General features: G+C 44.9%; 1 protein-coding gene across 3 annotated transcripts in view; it reads left to right on the top strand.

Moving 5' to 3' along the window:
* The window catches only part of pigk (phosphatidylinositol glycan anchor biosynthesis, class K), a 125,502-nt gene that overhangs the window by 35,400 nt on the left and 76,302 nt on the right, over positions 1 to 13,800 (top strand). For all 3 annotated transcript variants that reach the window (XM_085983450.1, XM_085983449.1, XM_085983451.1), the window contains exon 9: positions 12,516 to 12,688. In XM_085983450.1, the coding sequence (XP_085839576.1) occupies positions 12,516 to 12,688 (173 nt within the window). The remainder of the gene's footprint in view (positions 1 to 12,515; positions 12,689 to 13,800) is intronic.

Raw genomic sequence — 13,800 nt, 5'->3', positions numbered from 1 at the left:
CCGTAACATCACCCGCCTCCACCCTTGCCTCAGCTCATCCGCTGCTGAAACCCTCATCCATGCCTTTGTTACCTCTAGACTTGACTATTCCAACGCACTCCTGACTGGCCTCCCATATTCCACCCTATGTAAACTTGAGGTCATCCAAAACTCGGCTGCCCGTGTCCAAACATAGAAACATAGAAGATAGGAGCAGGAGTCGGCCATTCGGCCCCTCGAGCCGGCTCCGCCATTCAATGAGATCATGGCTGATCATCCAAATTCAGTACCCTGTCCCTGCCTTCTCTCCATATCCCTTGATCCCTTTAGCCTTAAGAAATATATCCAACTCCTTCTTGAATATATTTAATGAATTGGCCTCTACTGCCTTCTGTGGTAGAGAATTCCACAGGTTCACCACTCTCTGGGTGAAGAAATTCCTCCTCATCTCTGTCCTAAATGGCTTACCCCTTATTCTTAGACTGGTTCTGGACTCCCCGACCATCGGGAACATCCTTCCTGCATCTAGTCTGTCTAGTCCTGTTAGAATTTTATAAATTTCAATGAGATCCCCTCTCATTCTTCTAAATTCCAGCGAGTATATGCCCAATCGACCCAATCTCTCCTCATATGTCATTCCTGCCATCCCAGGTATCAGCCTGGTGAATCTTCGCTGCACTCCCTCCTCGGATAAGGCGACCAAAACTGCATACAATACTCAACAACACTCACACCAAGTCCCGTTCACTCATCACCTCTGGGCTCGCTGACCTCCATTGGCTCCTGGTTAAGCAACACCTCGATTTCAAAATTCTCATCCTTGTTTTCAAATCCCTCCATGGCCTCACCCCTTCCTATCTCTCTAATCACCTTCAGCCCCACAACCCCCCCGAGATATCTGCGTGCCTCTAATTTTGCCTTCCTAAGCATCCCTGATTATAATCGCTCAACCATTGGTGGCCGTGCCTTCTGTTGTCAAGGCCCTAAGCTCTGGAATTCCCTCCCTAAACCTATCCGCCTCTCTACCTCTCTTTCCTCCTTTAAGACGCTCCTTAAAACCTACCTCTTTGACCAAGCTTTGGGTCATCTGTCCTAATTTCTCCTTATGTGGCTCGGTGTCAAATTTGTTGTCTTTTATAATAGTCCTGTGAAGCGCCTTGGGATGTTTTACTACGTTAAAGGCGCTATACAAATACAAGTTGTTGAGTCAGAAGGTCGTGAGTTCCAGTTCCACTCCAGAGACTCCACCTAATCTCGGCTGACACTCCAGTGCAGTACTGAGGGAACGCTGGACTGTCGGAGGTGCCGTCTTTTGACCGAGATGTTAAACCGATGACCCGCCAGCCCCCTCGGGTGGACGTAAAAGCTCCCATTTCACTATTTGAAGAAAAGCAGGGGAGTTCTCTCCTGGTGTCCTTGCCGATATTTATCCATCAACCCCCATCACTAAAACAGATTACAGGAAACTTTCGATTAACCGGCCCCTAAATAACCGGAACGCTCTATCCACCGGCAAAATTCAGGAGTCGGTTCAGGTAACTTTTTTTTACTTTTATTACTTTTTTTACTCCATTTGTTGCTGTGCAAGGGTGTAGCTGAAGCTGTTGCTAAGCTACAGAGACGCTTGCAACTTGTGCCGATTGTTTTGAAGCTGCAACAGGGTTTGTTGCTTTATACGGAGCTCTGAGCTCCGTATCTTTTACTATAGCATTCGGTTATCCGGAATTGTTGATGAACCGGCACCACGTCGGTCCCATCCGTGCCGGATACCAGAAAGTTTCCTGTATCTGGTCATTTAGCTCATTGCTGATTGTGGGAGCTTGCTGTGTGCAAATTGGCTGTCGCGTTTCCTACATTACAACAGTGACTACATTGCAAAAGACCTTCATTGGCTGTAAAGCACTTTGGGACATCTTGAGGTTGTGGAAGGTGCTGTATAAGTGTAAGCTTTCCATGAGTATAAGCTCCGGCTCAGCTGTGATAAGAATAGGACCCCAGTGCTGGGATCGGGATTCTCCACTCATTCATTTCAATGGGGGGGGCTGGGGGCGGGGGATTCGCGGGCTGGTGAGAGCAAAGGCAGAGGACTCCAGCCTCCTCAGTCCAGGGTCAGACATGAAGAATGGCGAAGTAGCGAAGGGCTGCAGCTGCCCCTAAAACGGTGCCGTTAGTTACTATTGCTTTCAGGAGAGCAGGGAAGTAAGTGTGGGTGGGGGAAAATTCTAATGAGGAATATGACTGTAGGGACTAATTGGATAGCTCGTTCAAAGAGCAGGCACGATGGGCCGAATGGCCGCCTCCTGTGCTGTATCATTCTATGATAGTACGGCAATGCCAAAGTTAGAATCATACAGCAGACCTCTTTTCCCACAGCCCTGCAAATTCTTCCTTTTCAAATATATGTCCAAGTTATTTGAAATGGCAAATAACAACAGAAGATGCTGGAAAAACTCAGTAGGTCAGGCAACATCCGTGGAGAGAAATTTGAGTTGAGGGTCGAACCCTTCTTCAAAACTGGAAAGAAAAGAAAATAGATCGAAGGCAGGGCTGCGATCGGACAAAAGAAGTGAAAGAGACAAAAGAAGTAGAAGAGACACTTCTAGTTTTGAAGAAGGGTTCGACCCGAAACTCAAATTTCTCTCCATGGATGTTGCCTGACCTGCTGAGTTTTTCCAGCATTTTCTGTTGTTATTTCGGATTTCCAACATCTGCGGTATTTTGCTATCTTATTTGAAATGGCATTGTGGAAATTCTTTTTTCTTGATAAATGCACATTATTGGGTATACAGGGCTAAGCGGTCAGTCCTAGGTCCTCCACAATTATTGGTGTGTCAACTTGGTTTAGTTGATACTTCTGAGTCAAGTGAAGTTTGTGGGGTTGAGCCCCACTCCAGGACTGGAACACAATATAAGGAAGCTCTACAATGTCTGGGTGGCGGATGGAGTGGGCACGGTGTCTGTCCTCGAATGCCCCTGTCTGGCTGTTGAGGTGGGTGTTAAAGATCCTGTGGCGCTATTTGAAGAACGTAGGAACTGCTAGATGGAAAAAGATCAAGGCCCATCCAGTTGGCCTTCTACCATCCTGGTAGTTGCATAGTACGGTGGAACGATAATGAAGTTGTTGACTAACCGTAGCAATCAATCTCTATCAATTAGTCTACAACAGACCCAGACATGACACTAGCAAACCCCTAGTGGTGGAGAGCTTTGGGAAGCATAGATCCAAAGTCACCTCTTGCTCTCAAGCACACTACACTTACCACATGTCATATACTGCAATACAAAATAGAGTATTGAGTGCTCCCGGTCAACATTTCTGCCTCAAACACTACCGACAGAAACAGATGGACTGGTCATTCATCTCATTGCTGAGTTATTGCTATGTGCAAAATGGCTGTTGTGTCAACATAATAACGTCCTCAAAACTTTTCACATGCAGTGAATTTAATTGGAGATGTTTCGGAAAGATGTGATAAGGCGCTGTACAAATGCAAGTCTTTATCCTTTTTTAATGTTTGAAATGTACCATAGTTGACCTGTGATTCATCAGCCACGCTGCCGAATGGTGCAGAGACACGGTCCATCCCATCCTCTTATTTGTAGCTTCATGTCGTGTCCTGCATTAAAGCCATCTGATTCACTGAACTCCACAATCATCTATTTTTCTGCTGCAGAATATTAGATTGTTTCCTACATTACAACAGTGACTACACTTCAAACATACTCCATTGGCTGTAAAGCATTTTGGGTAGTTCTGAAGTGGGCAACAACAACTAATTGCATTTATATAGCACCTTTTTTTAACGTCGTTAAAAAGTCCCAAGGCGCTTCACAAGAGCGTTATCAAACAAAATTTGATAGAGAGCCACATGAGAGATTAGTACAGATGACCAAAAGCTTGGTGAAAGAGGTATGTTTTAAGGAGCATCTTAAAGGAGTTGTGAGAGAGAGAGAGAGAGAGGCGGAGAGGTTTAGGGAGGGAATTCCAGAGTTCAGGGCCGAGACAGTTGAAGGCACGGCCGCCAAAGGTGGAGCGATTAAAATCAGGGGTACGCAAGATGCCAGTATTGAAGCGCGGAGATCTCGGAGGGTTGTAGGGCTGGAGGAGGTTACATCAATAGGGAGGGGCGAGGCCACGGAGCAATTTGAAAACCAGGATGAGAATTTTAAAATTGAGGCATTGCCAGACTGGGAGCCAATGTAGGTGAGTGAGCACGGGGGTGACGGGTGAGTGGGATTTGGTGCGATTTAGGATATCAGCAGCAGAGTTTTGGATGAGCTTAAGTTTATGTTGGGTGGAAGATGAAGGCCGTAGAGGCCAATACATTAAATATATTCAAGAAGGAGTTGGATATATTTCTTGAGGCTAAAGGGATCAAGGGGTATGGGGAGAAAGCAGGGACCGGGTACTGAGTTTGGATGATCAGCCATGATTGCATTGAATGGCGGAGCAGGCTCAAGGGGCCGAATGGCCTACTCCTGCTCCTATCTTCTATGTTTCTATGCCAGCCAGGAGTGCGTTGGAATAGTCAAGTCTAGAGGTAACTAAGGCATGGATGAGGGTTTCAGCAGCAGATGAGCTGTGGTAGGGGCGGAGTCGGGTGAGGTTATGGAGGTGGAAGTAGGCGGTTTTGCTGATGGAGCAGATGTGTGGTTGGAAGCTCAGCTCCGAGTCAAATACGACAGCAAGGTTGTGAACAGTCTGGTTCAGCCTCGGACAGCTGCTAGGAAGGGCGACAGTCGGTGGCGAGGGAACGGAGTTTGTGGCGGGGACCGAAGACATTGGCTTTGGTCTTCCAAATGTTTACTCTGAGGAATGTTCTGCCCAACCAGGACTCTATGTCGGACAAGCAGTCTGACAATTTAGAGACTGGAGGGGTTGTGAAAGGCGCTATATAAATGCAAGTCTTTTTTTTTTTAATCAGTGATTTCCCATCCCAGGCAACCTTCTCATCCTCACATAATTCAGTTAGTCTGCATATTTATACAAGATTCTGAAAGCTCATGCGAAAAAAGCCTGAAATATTATTGCCTTTCAGCAGGATTTTACTGGCAAGGTTGGTGTTTTTAAAATTCTCGATCAGTATTCACAATAGTGGGTGATTTAAAAACGTGATGAAATGACAATATAGACTTGGGATTAAAGTTAATAACTGAACTCTGGTTTAGTTAGCTGGTTTTAATCCCCGTGTTACTAAGGCTATAGACACAGCGATAGATTTTATTAATTTAGTGCTCCAGGTGAGAGATGTTCGTTCTGGGGAATGGCGCATTTTTCATTTTGGACAACATATGTTGGCATCAAATACTCCTGGGTTAGATGCAGATTAAAGATGCCTCCACTCTGTCACAAGAATGTCTCTCCGCCCCAAACCCCAGAATAGCCCCTACCGCAGCAGTGCAACATTCTTTGCATTACCTGCCCCAGCCATCCCGTGGCTTCTGTGAGTGACATTGTCAATTTAGTTTCGAGTTGAGGCGGTTTTATCCAGTAGGAATTGGATGGGGAATGCCCATTTTTTTTTGGTGTGATGAAGGAGCCATAATGGGAAAGTAAATGAAAGGATTTGCATTCATATAGCGCCTTTCACGACCTCAGGACGTCTCAAAGTGCTTTGCAGCCAATGAAGTACTTTTTTGGAAATGTAGTCACTGTTGTAATGTAGGGAAACGCAGCAGCCAACTTGTGCACAGCAAGCTCCCAAAAAACTGCAATGTGATGATGAGCAGATAATTTTTTTTGGGGGGGAATAAATATTGGTCAGGACAGCAGGGAGAACTCCCCTGCTCCTCTTCGAAATAGTGGTGCAGTAATTCCGGTCCCAACGCGTGAGTACGGACGGTGTACTCGCGCATGGGCCCGTTGGAAGTGCCGGATTCCAGCATGCACAGCGCATGCGCGGGAAACTGGCATTTCCTCTCCATCGAACTAAGGGGTTAAGAGGTCCAACGCGTGCGCGCAGGACTCTGCGCGCACGCGTTGAACTTCCTTCGTTTAGACAGGTTTGCGCGTGTGCAAGGGACTGAACTTTTTGGAAATGAAAAAAGGAGGCGTAAGCAGTGGATTCTTGAAGGTAAGTGGTCTATTATTTAAAATTATTACATTTTTTCCACAGCTTCATTGTTTTTAAGGACTTTACAGTAAGGTAAGTTTATTTTTAGACCCGAATTCGTAAAAAAAAAAATTTTTCAAAAATTTTATTAATTGTTTTAAATAGTTTTTTAAAGTTATTTATAGTTTATTTAATTATTGGGATTTTTTTAAAATTTTAATTAAAGTTAAACTAGTCTTTTGGGCGCCCGTACTTTTCATGAGTTTGACAGTCTTTACTATCAAACTCATGAATGAGTTTCCCCTCCCCTGATTGGCTGCAGAGTGCTCACCTGATCCCAGCCGGCACATCGCACTAACTACGCCGCTGGATCAGGTAAGCACATCGCGCCGACATCGGAACCGGGCCAGTGGCAGGAAATGCAAGCAGGCCCGGGCTTCAGATGTCAGCGCGCAGGGTGAGCGCAGATCGGGGGCTTGCACGCGCGGCAAGCACCCGACCCTAATTTCTGGCCCAGTGTCATGAGATCTTTCACCCCCCCACCTGAGAGGGGGCAGGCAGGGCCTCGGTTTAACGTCTTGTACAAAAGATGGCAGCTACATCAGCGCTGCCCTCCCTCTACTGCAATTACTTGTCCGCCTGGATTATGTGCTCAAATCTCTGGAGTGGGGCTTGAATCCACGACCTTCTGACTCAGAGGTGAGAGTGCTACCCACTGAGCCACGGCCGACAGATGAGCCATTATTTAACCAGTGTAACATTTTATGAGCCTAGAATTGAGCATTATTCCAGGAATCTACTGTGCGTTCATGCAGTAGCATATCTTGTACTACTTCATTACTGTCATTCTGAGTGTTGCTTAGTGACCAATTGCCTACATGCAACCCTCCATCAGTAATGAGCTGCATTGTCTTGATTATACTTCATGCAGACCCAAAGAAAAGAAGCCATTTTCTCTCAGCAGGAAGCTCCAGAGGTCATTTTGAGTGTGGTACCTTTCTTCCCAAAAAAAAAAAAGTTATTTTGAAGCAAAGGAACACAGCACGTAGAGAAAGCTTGATGACTTTAAACACGACTGACCTCTGAAGCATCGTCTAGATTCACACGAGGAGCGCTGTGCAGACGTGCGTTGTTTTTTTTTTTTTTAGACCGCTTCTGTTTTAATACCAGCACTTATTTAATTTCTGATTCCGAGAAACCACCTTTCCTGAGAAATCAGTCTCGCTTATTCACGTGGCAGACTCGTAGATTAAGTTTCTCGCTGGTTCCGAATGTACCCCCGGGATAAGGAAGCTTGATCTGGTGAAGAAAATGATCACCGGCACCAGTTTCCCTGGCATCCACACCAAAACTGAGGCCGAATATGAAAGTAGCTCGATTTGCCAGCTGAGCGAAGCTAGTAAGCAAAGACCTGAGGTCCCAGGAGAGGAAGTTGGGGGAAACTTAGATAAAATAAAGAATTTGTCAGTCTGAGGTTTTTGTGAAGTACCTGACAATTAGGTCCAGGAGCGATTTCTGCATCTTATTAATTAAGGTCCTCAGCAACACTTGAATAATTTAATAGCTCCCTTAGGAAGCGGGCTTCATTAAAGCGATTTTTATAAAATAAAACAACTTGCAAATGTTGGATGTATGAAATAAAGACAAAATGCTGGATATACCATAAGAAAGAGAGACTTTATCATTAGGCCAGCAACAGTGTTGCATGTGTGTACATTGGAACAGGAGTAGGCCCCTCGAGCCTATTCCGCCACTCAGTTGGATCATGGCTGATCTATATCTTAACTCCATTTACCCGCCTTGGTTCCATAACCCTTAATACTCTTACCTAACAAAAAGCTGTCAATCTCGGTTTTTGACATTTTCAGTTGACCCCCAGCCTCAACAGCCTTTTGGTGGAGAGAGGTCCAGATTACCACCACCCTTTGTGTGAAGAAGTGCTTCCTGACATCACCCCTGAACGGCCTGGCTCTAATTTTAAGGTTATGCCCCCTTGCTCTGGACCCCCCCCCCCCCCCCCGCCACCAGAGGACATAGTTTCTCTCTGTCTACCCTAGCAAATCCTTTAATCATCTTAAGCACCTCAATGTATGCACTGTTGGATCTCCTGGTCAACATTCCTCCCTCAAACAATGCCGCAAGAGCAGATTAACTGCTCATTTATTTTACTGTTCCCTGAGCCTTGCCGTGTGCGAATTGGCTGCCTCGGTTGCCTGCACAGGAATAGTGACTACACTTCAGAAAGTACTTGATTGGTTGTAAAGCGCGTTGGGACCTCAAGCGGATATGAAAGCGGCTATGTATGAGCAAGTCCTCTTTTTTTTCCTCCTTTGCTTTTCTTATTGTGAGTGGTGCTGTATTGCTGGTTACATGGAGTAGAATGTCTTCTCTTTATTTCCAGTGTAGAACTAACTACCAATCAGCAAAATCACCAACTTTTGACTTTGTTTTCAAACCAGTTCTTGATGCGCAAAGAATGGCCGGGGAGGCATTTTCCGTCTGACAGAGGTCAGTGGTAATGGTTTCAACTCCCACAAGTGTTTCAGGGTCATGAAATGTCAGAGTTGCTCAAGAGGCAGGTAGACGCTGATGGGGAAACATAGAAACATAGAAGATAGGAGCAGGAGTAGGCCATTCGGCCCCTCGAGCCTGCTCCGCCATTCAATGAGATCATGGCTGATCATCCAAACTCAGTACCCTGTCCCTGCCTTCTCCCCATATCCCTTGATCCCTGTAGCCTTAAGAAATATATCTAACTCCTTCTTGAATACAGTATATTTAATGAAATGGCCTCAACTGCCTTCTGTGGTAGAGAATTCCACAGGTTCGCCACTCTCTGGGTGAAGAAATTCCTCCTCATCTTTGCCCTAAATGGCTTACCCCTTATCCTTAGACTGTGACCCCTGGTTCTGGACTCCCCCGCCATCGGGAACATCCTTCCTGCATCTAGTCTGTCCAGTCCTGTTAGAATTTTATAAGTTTCAATGAGATCCCCCCTCATTCTTCTAAACTCCAGCGAGTACAAGCCCAATCGACCCGATCTCTCCTCATGCGTCATTCCTGCCATCCCAGGTATCAGCCTGGTGAATCTTCGCTGCACTCCCTCCATGGCAAGAACATCCTTCCTCAGATAAGGCGACCAAAACTGCACACAATACTCAAGGTGTGGTCTCACCAAGGCCCTGTACAACTGCAGCAAGACATTCTTGTTCCTGTACTCGAACCCTCTCACCAACATACCATTTGTATCATCTCCACAGAAGGATGAGTTGAACAGCCTCCTCCCACCTGTAATTATTTGTTTGACTAGTGTACTAGTTACTTTTCTTCCCTCCTTCTCCTCTTGAAGGCGTTTGCTCCGGCTCTCTCTGCTCACCCAAGTGGCCATTCTTCATGTGCGAGCTTAGACGGTGACTGTTGGTTGACCTTGTAGGGAGCAAAAAAGGCCCGACTGTGTCCTTGACATGCATACGTGCACCAACACCTACTTCTAAAGGGAAGACGACAGTCATAATACTTGCCGTCTATTTTAGATAAAAAGGAATGTGTAAGCAGTTCGGGCAGAAGGCTTTGAATCGTCCGTTTGAATTGAAGTGAGTGTCTGTGAAATGGACCTTTCCGAGGAGGCTTTGTTTTGATATTTTATTTAATCAAAGATCAAAGCAGTGGCTTCTCTTTAGAAGATTGGTGGGGCGATGATGCGTCATTGATCAGTAAATTAGCCTCTTTGGATTTTTAAAAGCTATTAAAAGTGCGATATTTAAATAGAAGGTCTTGGAGAGTATATGAAACACTCTAGAAATGCCTCAAAAGCACTGCATATTAAATGAATTACTTTGAGGTTCAATGGCTTATTATGTAGTAGCCCTTTTGCAGAATAGAGGGTCCCAGAAACGGCAATCACCGAGTGAATAATCTGTTCTTTGTGACCTTGCTTTGGGAAGGAATGTTGGCCCAGATTCTAGAACTCCCTGCTCTTTAAATTGTACCCTGGGATTATTCACGTTCTAAGCTATTGGAAGACCCAGACCATGCCTTGGTTCAACTTCTCCGAAAAACAAGAGCCCTGACGATGCGGTGTCTGAAGTGTGAGCCTAGATTCTACCCTCAGGTCCTAGGGTGAGATTTGACCCCAGAGCCTTCTGACTTGGAGGGGAGAGAGCTACCTATTCAGCCAAGCTGACAAATGTAGTATACACTGAATATATTTATGTATGGACGCGACTGCTGCCAACGAAGTTGTAGTTGTGGCGTGCGCCATTTCAGCGTTTTTTTTTCGGTTGCTCGCTAAATGAAAATAAAATATTGTCGCCATCACAAAGAAAACACACCCAGAGAAAAAGGAGGGGAGGGGGTGGTGAAAAGAGATCGCTGCTGCCGAACAGAGCCACGGCAGGAAAGAAAATCAGCGCCAGCAAAACTCAGTAAACGCCCATTTTTATTAATTTTCTTATTAAACCACAGCCCATAGCTCCATAGATTCCACAGATTTAGGCCTGCGATATGACTATATTATTAGACAGTCATATTTAAACCGCCACAGATTTATGCGCAGAACGCTTCTGCGCAGCTTCCTGTCGTTGGCAGCAGTCACTCCGTTTATGTATACATTGGCCTGAAACATGCGCCAAAGCAATGGTGCAAGCACGACGATTTGCGGCTCAAGGAAATTTGGACATAAGTGACTTGATGTCCGTTTTTGCACTCTGCCCAAATTTCCTTGCTCTTTTCCGCCGATTCTGCAAAATTCCTGCCAAAACCCTCCACTGCTCATTAAAAAGCCTCGCCCCCATGCAAAGGTGCTAACCATGCAAACATCCTGAACTTAGGCCAGTTCTGAATGGGGGGGGGGTAAATTTGCACCTAAAACCTCAGGCACAACAGGACCCCACATCATTCCTCTGGTCTTTTCTGATCATTTTTGTTTCTCTATCCTCACTGATGCTTACTGAAAGTCATCTTTATGGCATCAGAATTATTTGTATTAAAAGTTGGAAAAACTTCTGCAATTGCATTTTCTTAAAAATGCTGTACCTGATCTACATAAATGAAAGCCTCAAACTTTAATTTTCATGCTTAAAAAGCAATTTAGAGAAGGAATGTGACCTAAGTTCAAAGTTTTCCTCCGGCCCCGATTGTTTACACTGATTTCATGCTGGTTTTTAAGTTCTGGCGTATGCTAATAAGATTCTCCAGAAGAGAATCTCATTAGGTCTTTATCTCAAGAGGGTTGGAATTCAAAAGTGAGGAACTAATGCTTCAGTTGTACAGAGCCTTGGTCAGATCCCATCTGGAGTACGCTTTTCAGTTTTGGGCACTGCACCTCCGGACGGATGGACGGGCCCATTGCCCGGCAAATGTTTCCTTTTAAAATATTTATCCAATTCCCTTTTCACAGTTACTATTCAATCTGCTTCCATCACCCTTTCAGGCAGTGCATTCTGGATCAGAACAGCTCGTTATGTAACAACAAATTCTCCTCATCTCCCCCCTGTTTTTTTGGCAATTATCTTAAATTTGTATCCTCTGTTTAGTGGAAACAGTTTTTCTCTATCTACTCTTATAAAAACACCTCTATTAAATCTCCTCTTAACCTTCTCTGCTCTAAGGGGAGCAACCCCAGCTTCTCTAATCTCCCCATGTAACTAAATTCCTTCATCCCTGTCACCATTCTGGTAAATCTGCTCCACACCTTCTCCAAGGCCTTGACATCCTTTCTAAAGTGCGGTGCCCAGAATTGGACACAATACTCCAGCTGAGGCCTAGTCAGTGATTTATAATTTACCATCATTTCCTTGCTATATAGCGCCTTTAACGATCTCAGGATGTCCCAAAGCGCTTTACAGCCAGTGAAGTAATTTTGAAATGTAGTCACTGTTGCAATGTAGGAAACATGGCAGCCAATTTGCGCACAGCAAGCTCCCACAAACAGCAATGTGATAATGACCAGATAACCTGATTTATTTTCGTGATGTTAGTTGAGGGGGATAAATATTGGCCAGGACACTGGGGAGAACTCCCCTGCTCTTCTTCAAAATAGTGCCATGGGATCTTTTACGTCCACCTGAGAGGGCAGACGGTTTAACGTTGCATCCAAAAGACGCCAGCTCCGACAGTGCAGCACTCCTTCAGTGCTGCACTGGAGTACCAGCTTCGATTTTGTGCTCAAGTCTCTGGAGTGGGACTTGAACCCACGACCTTCTGACTCGGAGGCGAGAGTGCTGCCACGGCTGACCTAATTGAATGGCGAAATGGGCTCGAGGGACTGAATGGCCTCATCTGGTTCCCAATGTTCTGGCATAACTTGTCGAAGGGAATATTGGTGTATTTTTGCTGGTTATGCCAATTTGGGAAATTCTGGGGCCAACTATGAGTTCTGTGTCCTGTGTACTTGTAAGCCTTTGACGCACTTGCTTTTGTTCTAATATCTTTGCAAGGAACTCTTTTGTTTGGCATTCACTGTTGACTTCTCTTGTCTTCCAGTTCAAGGTCTGCCCCACGAGCCTGTGTGTTTCCACCCCGGGGCATAGGACTGACCTGTTTCAGAGGAACCCTGACGGTGTTCTCATTACAGATTTCTTTGGCAGCGTGCGCAAGGTGGAAATAACAGCTGACATCCTCCAGTTGATCCCGAATGACACTGAAACTGAACTGAGGTAAACTTGTGTGTGTGTGGGTGGGTGGGTGTGTGTGTTATTGGGTACCTGTCTACCTCTTATTGTCTGGAATGCGATGCTATTGGAGAATGTATGCATTTGCTTTTGTTTTTTTACTGACACCAAGGCGGAACATCTAATGCAAGAATTATGAGTAGGATAAAATGTAGCAATATGGGTAAGTAAAGTTAGCCTTTCTGAAATCCTCAACTCGGGTAAAAAAAATACCTTGAGCAAACTGACATGAATCTTGCCATTCATGTAGAAATGACTTATGAAATATACTGCACGGCCTGCTGGTGGCGCTGTTCAGAGAGAGTATAAATACTCGGGCACGGGCCCAGCTTGCTCAGGAAATTTTGTAAACAGGAACTAGTGAAGGAACAGGAACTAGACTTCCATGTTGTGAAAGTCGATTTAAAGCCTTGTTTAATACTCTGACCAAGTGCCTAGTAGTTTTCTTACGTCACAAACCATACAGGAAGTTTCTCACTTTACTGGCTGCTTGGAAGGTATTCCGACAGACATGTGTAATGGCCACTGTCTCAAAGGATGATGACTTTAGACAATGGAACAGGATACTGATTAGAATAAGGCCCCTATGGTTGGGCATGTTCAGAAATCTGTTCGATGACCCATGGGCCCTACAAAGTTGAACTCAAACTAAAACTTGATGACTTGTGAATTGTAAAAGTCACAAATGGGAACATACATGGACAATGAAATTGATAAAAAAGTGGGGAACACAGCTATTTGTCACTATGGGAGACAGCATCCGAACCCAGCCGGGTGTCCCAAGCATGCAAGTCTGCAGCCAACGGCTTGAATTAGAATAGGTCTGATAGACTCTTGTTGTGCCTAACTAAGTTCGCATGGATTTTTGATTAATGAAGTAATATGTCGAACTGATGTCTCATGAATTAATTAGAACACACAATTTAACACACTGTATTTAAGGGGCTATGTTTTAATCTATCATTGACTTGATTTAATAAAAAGTATTAACCAGATCTTTTCAGTGTTTACCAGTCCTTGAGCTTGTATTAGAAGTAAAGGATGTATGACAATATTGATCATATCCTATATAAACCCAACAGAGGCTACAGAACTTA

The sequence above is a fragment of the Somniosus microcephalus genome, chromosome 3 (genome assembly GCF_052327205.1).
Source record: "Somniosus microcephalus isolate GS21.2 chromosome 3, FLI_Smic_1.0, whole genome shotgun sequence".
Lineage (NCBI taxonomy): Eukaryota > Metazoa > Chordata > Chondrichthyes > Squaliformes > Somniosidae > Somniosus > Somniosus microcephalus.
The sequence above is the reverse complement of the archived record's forward strand: the minus strand, read 5'-3'. Positions and strand labels throughout refer to the sequence as shown.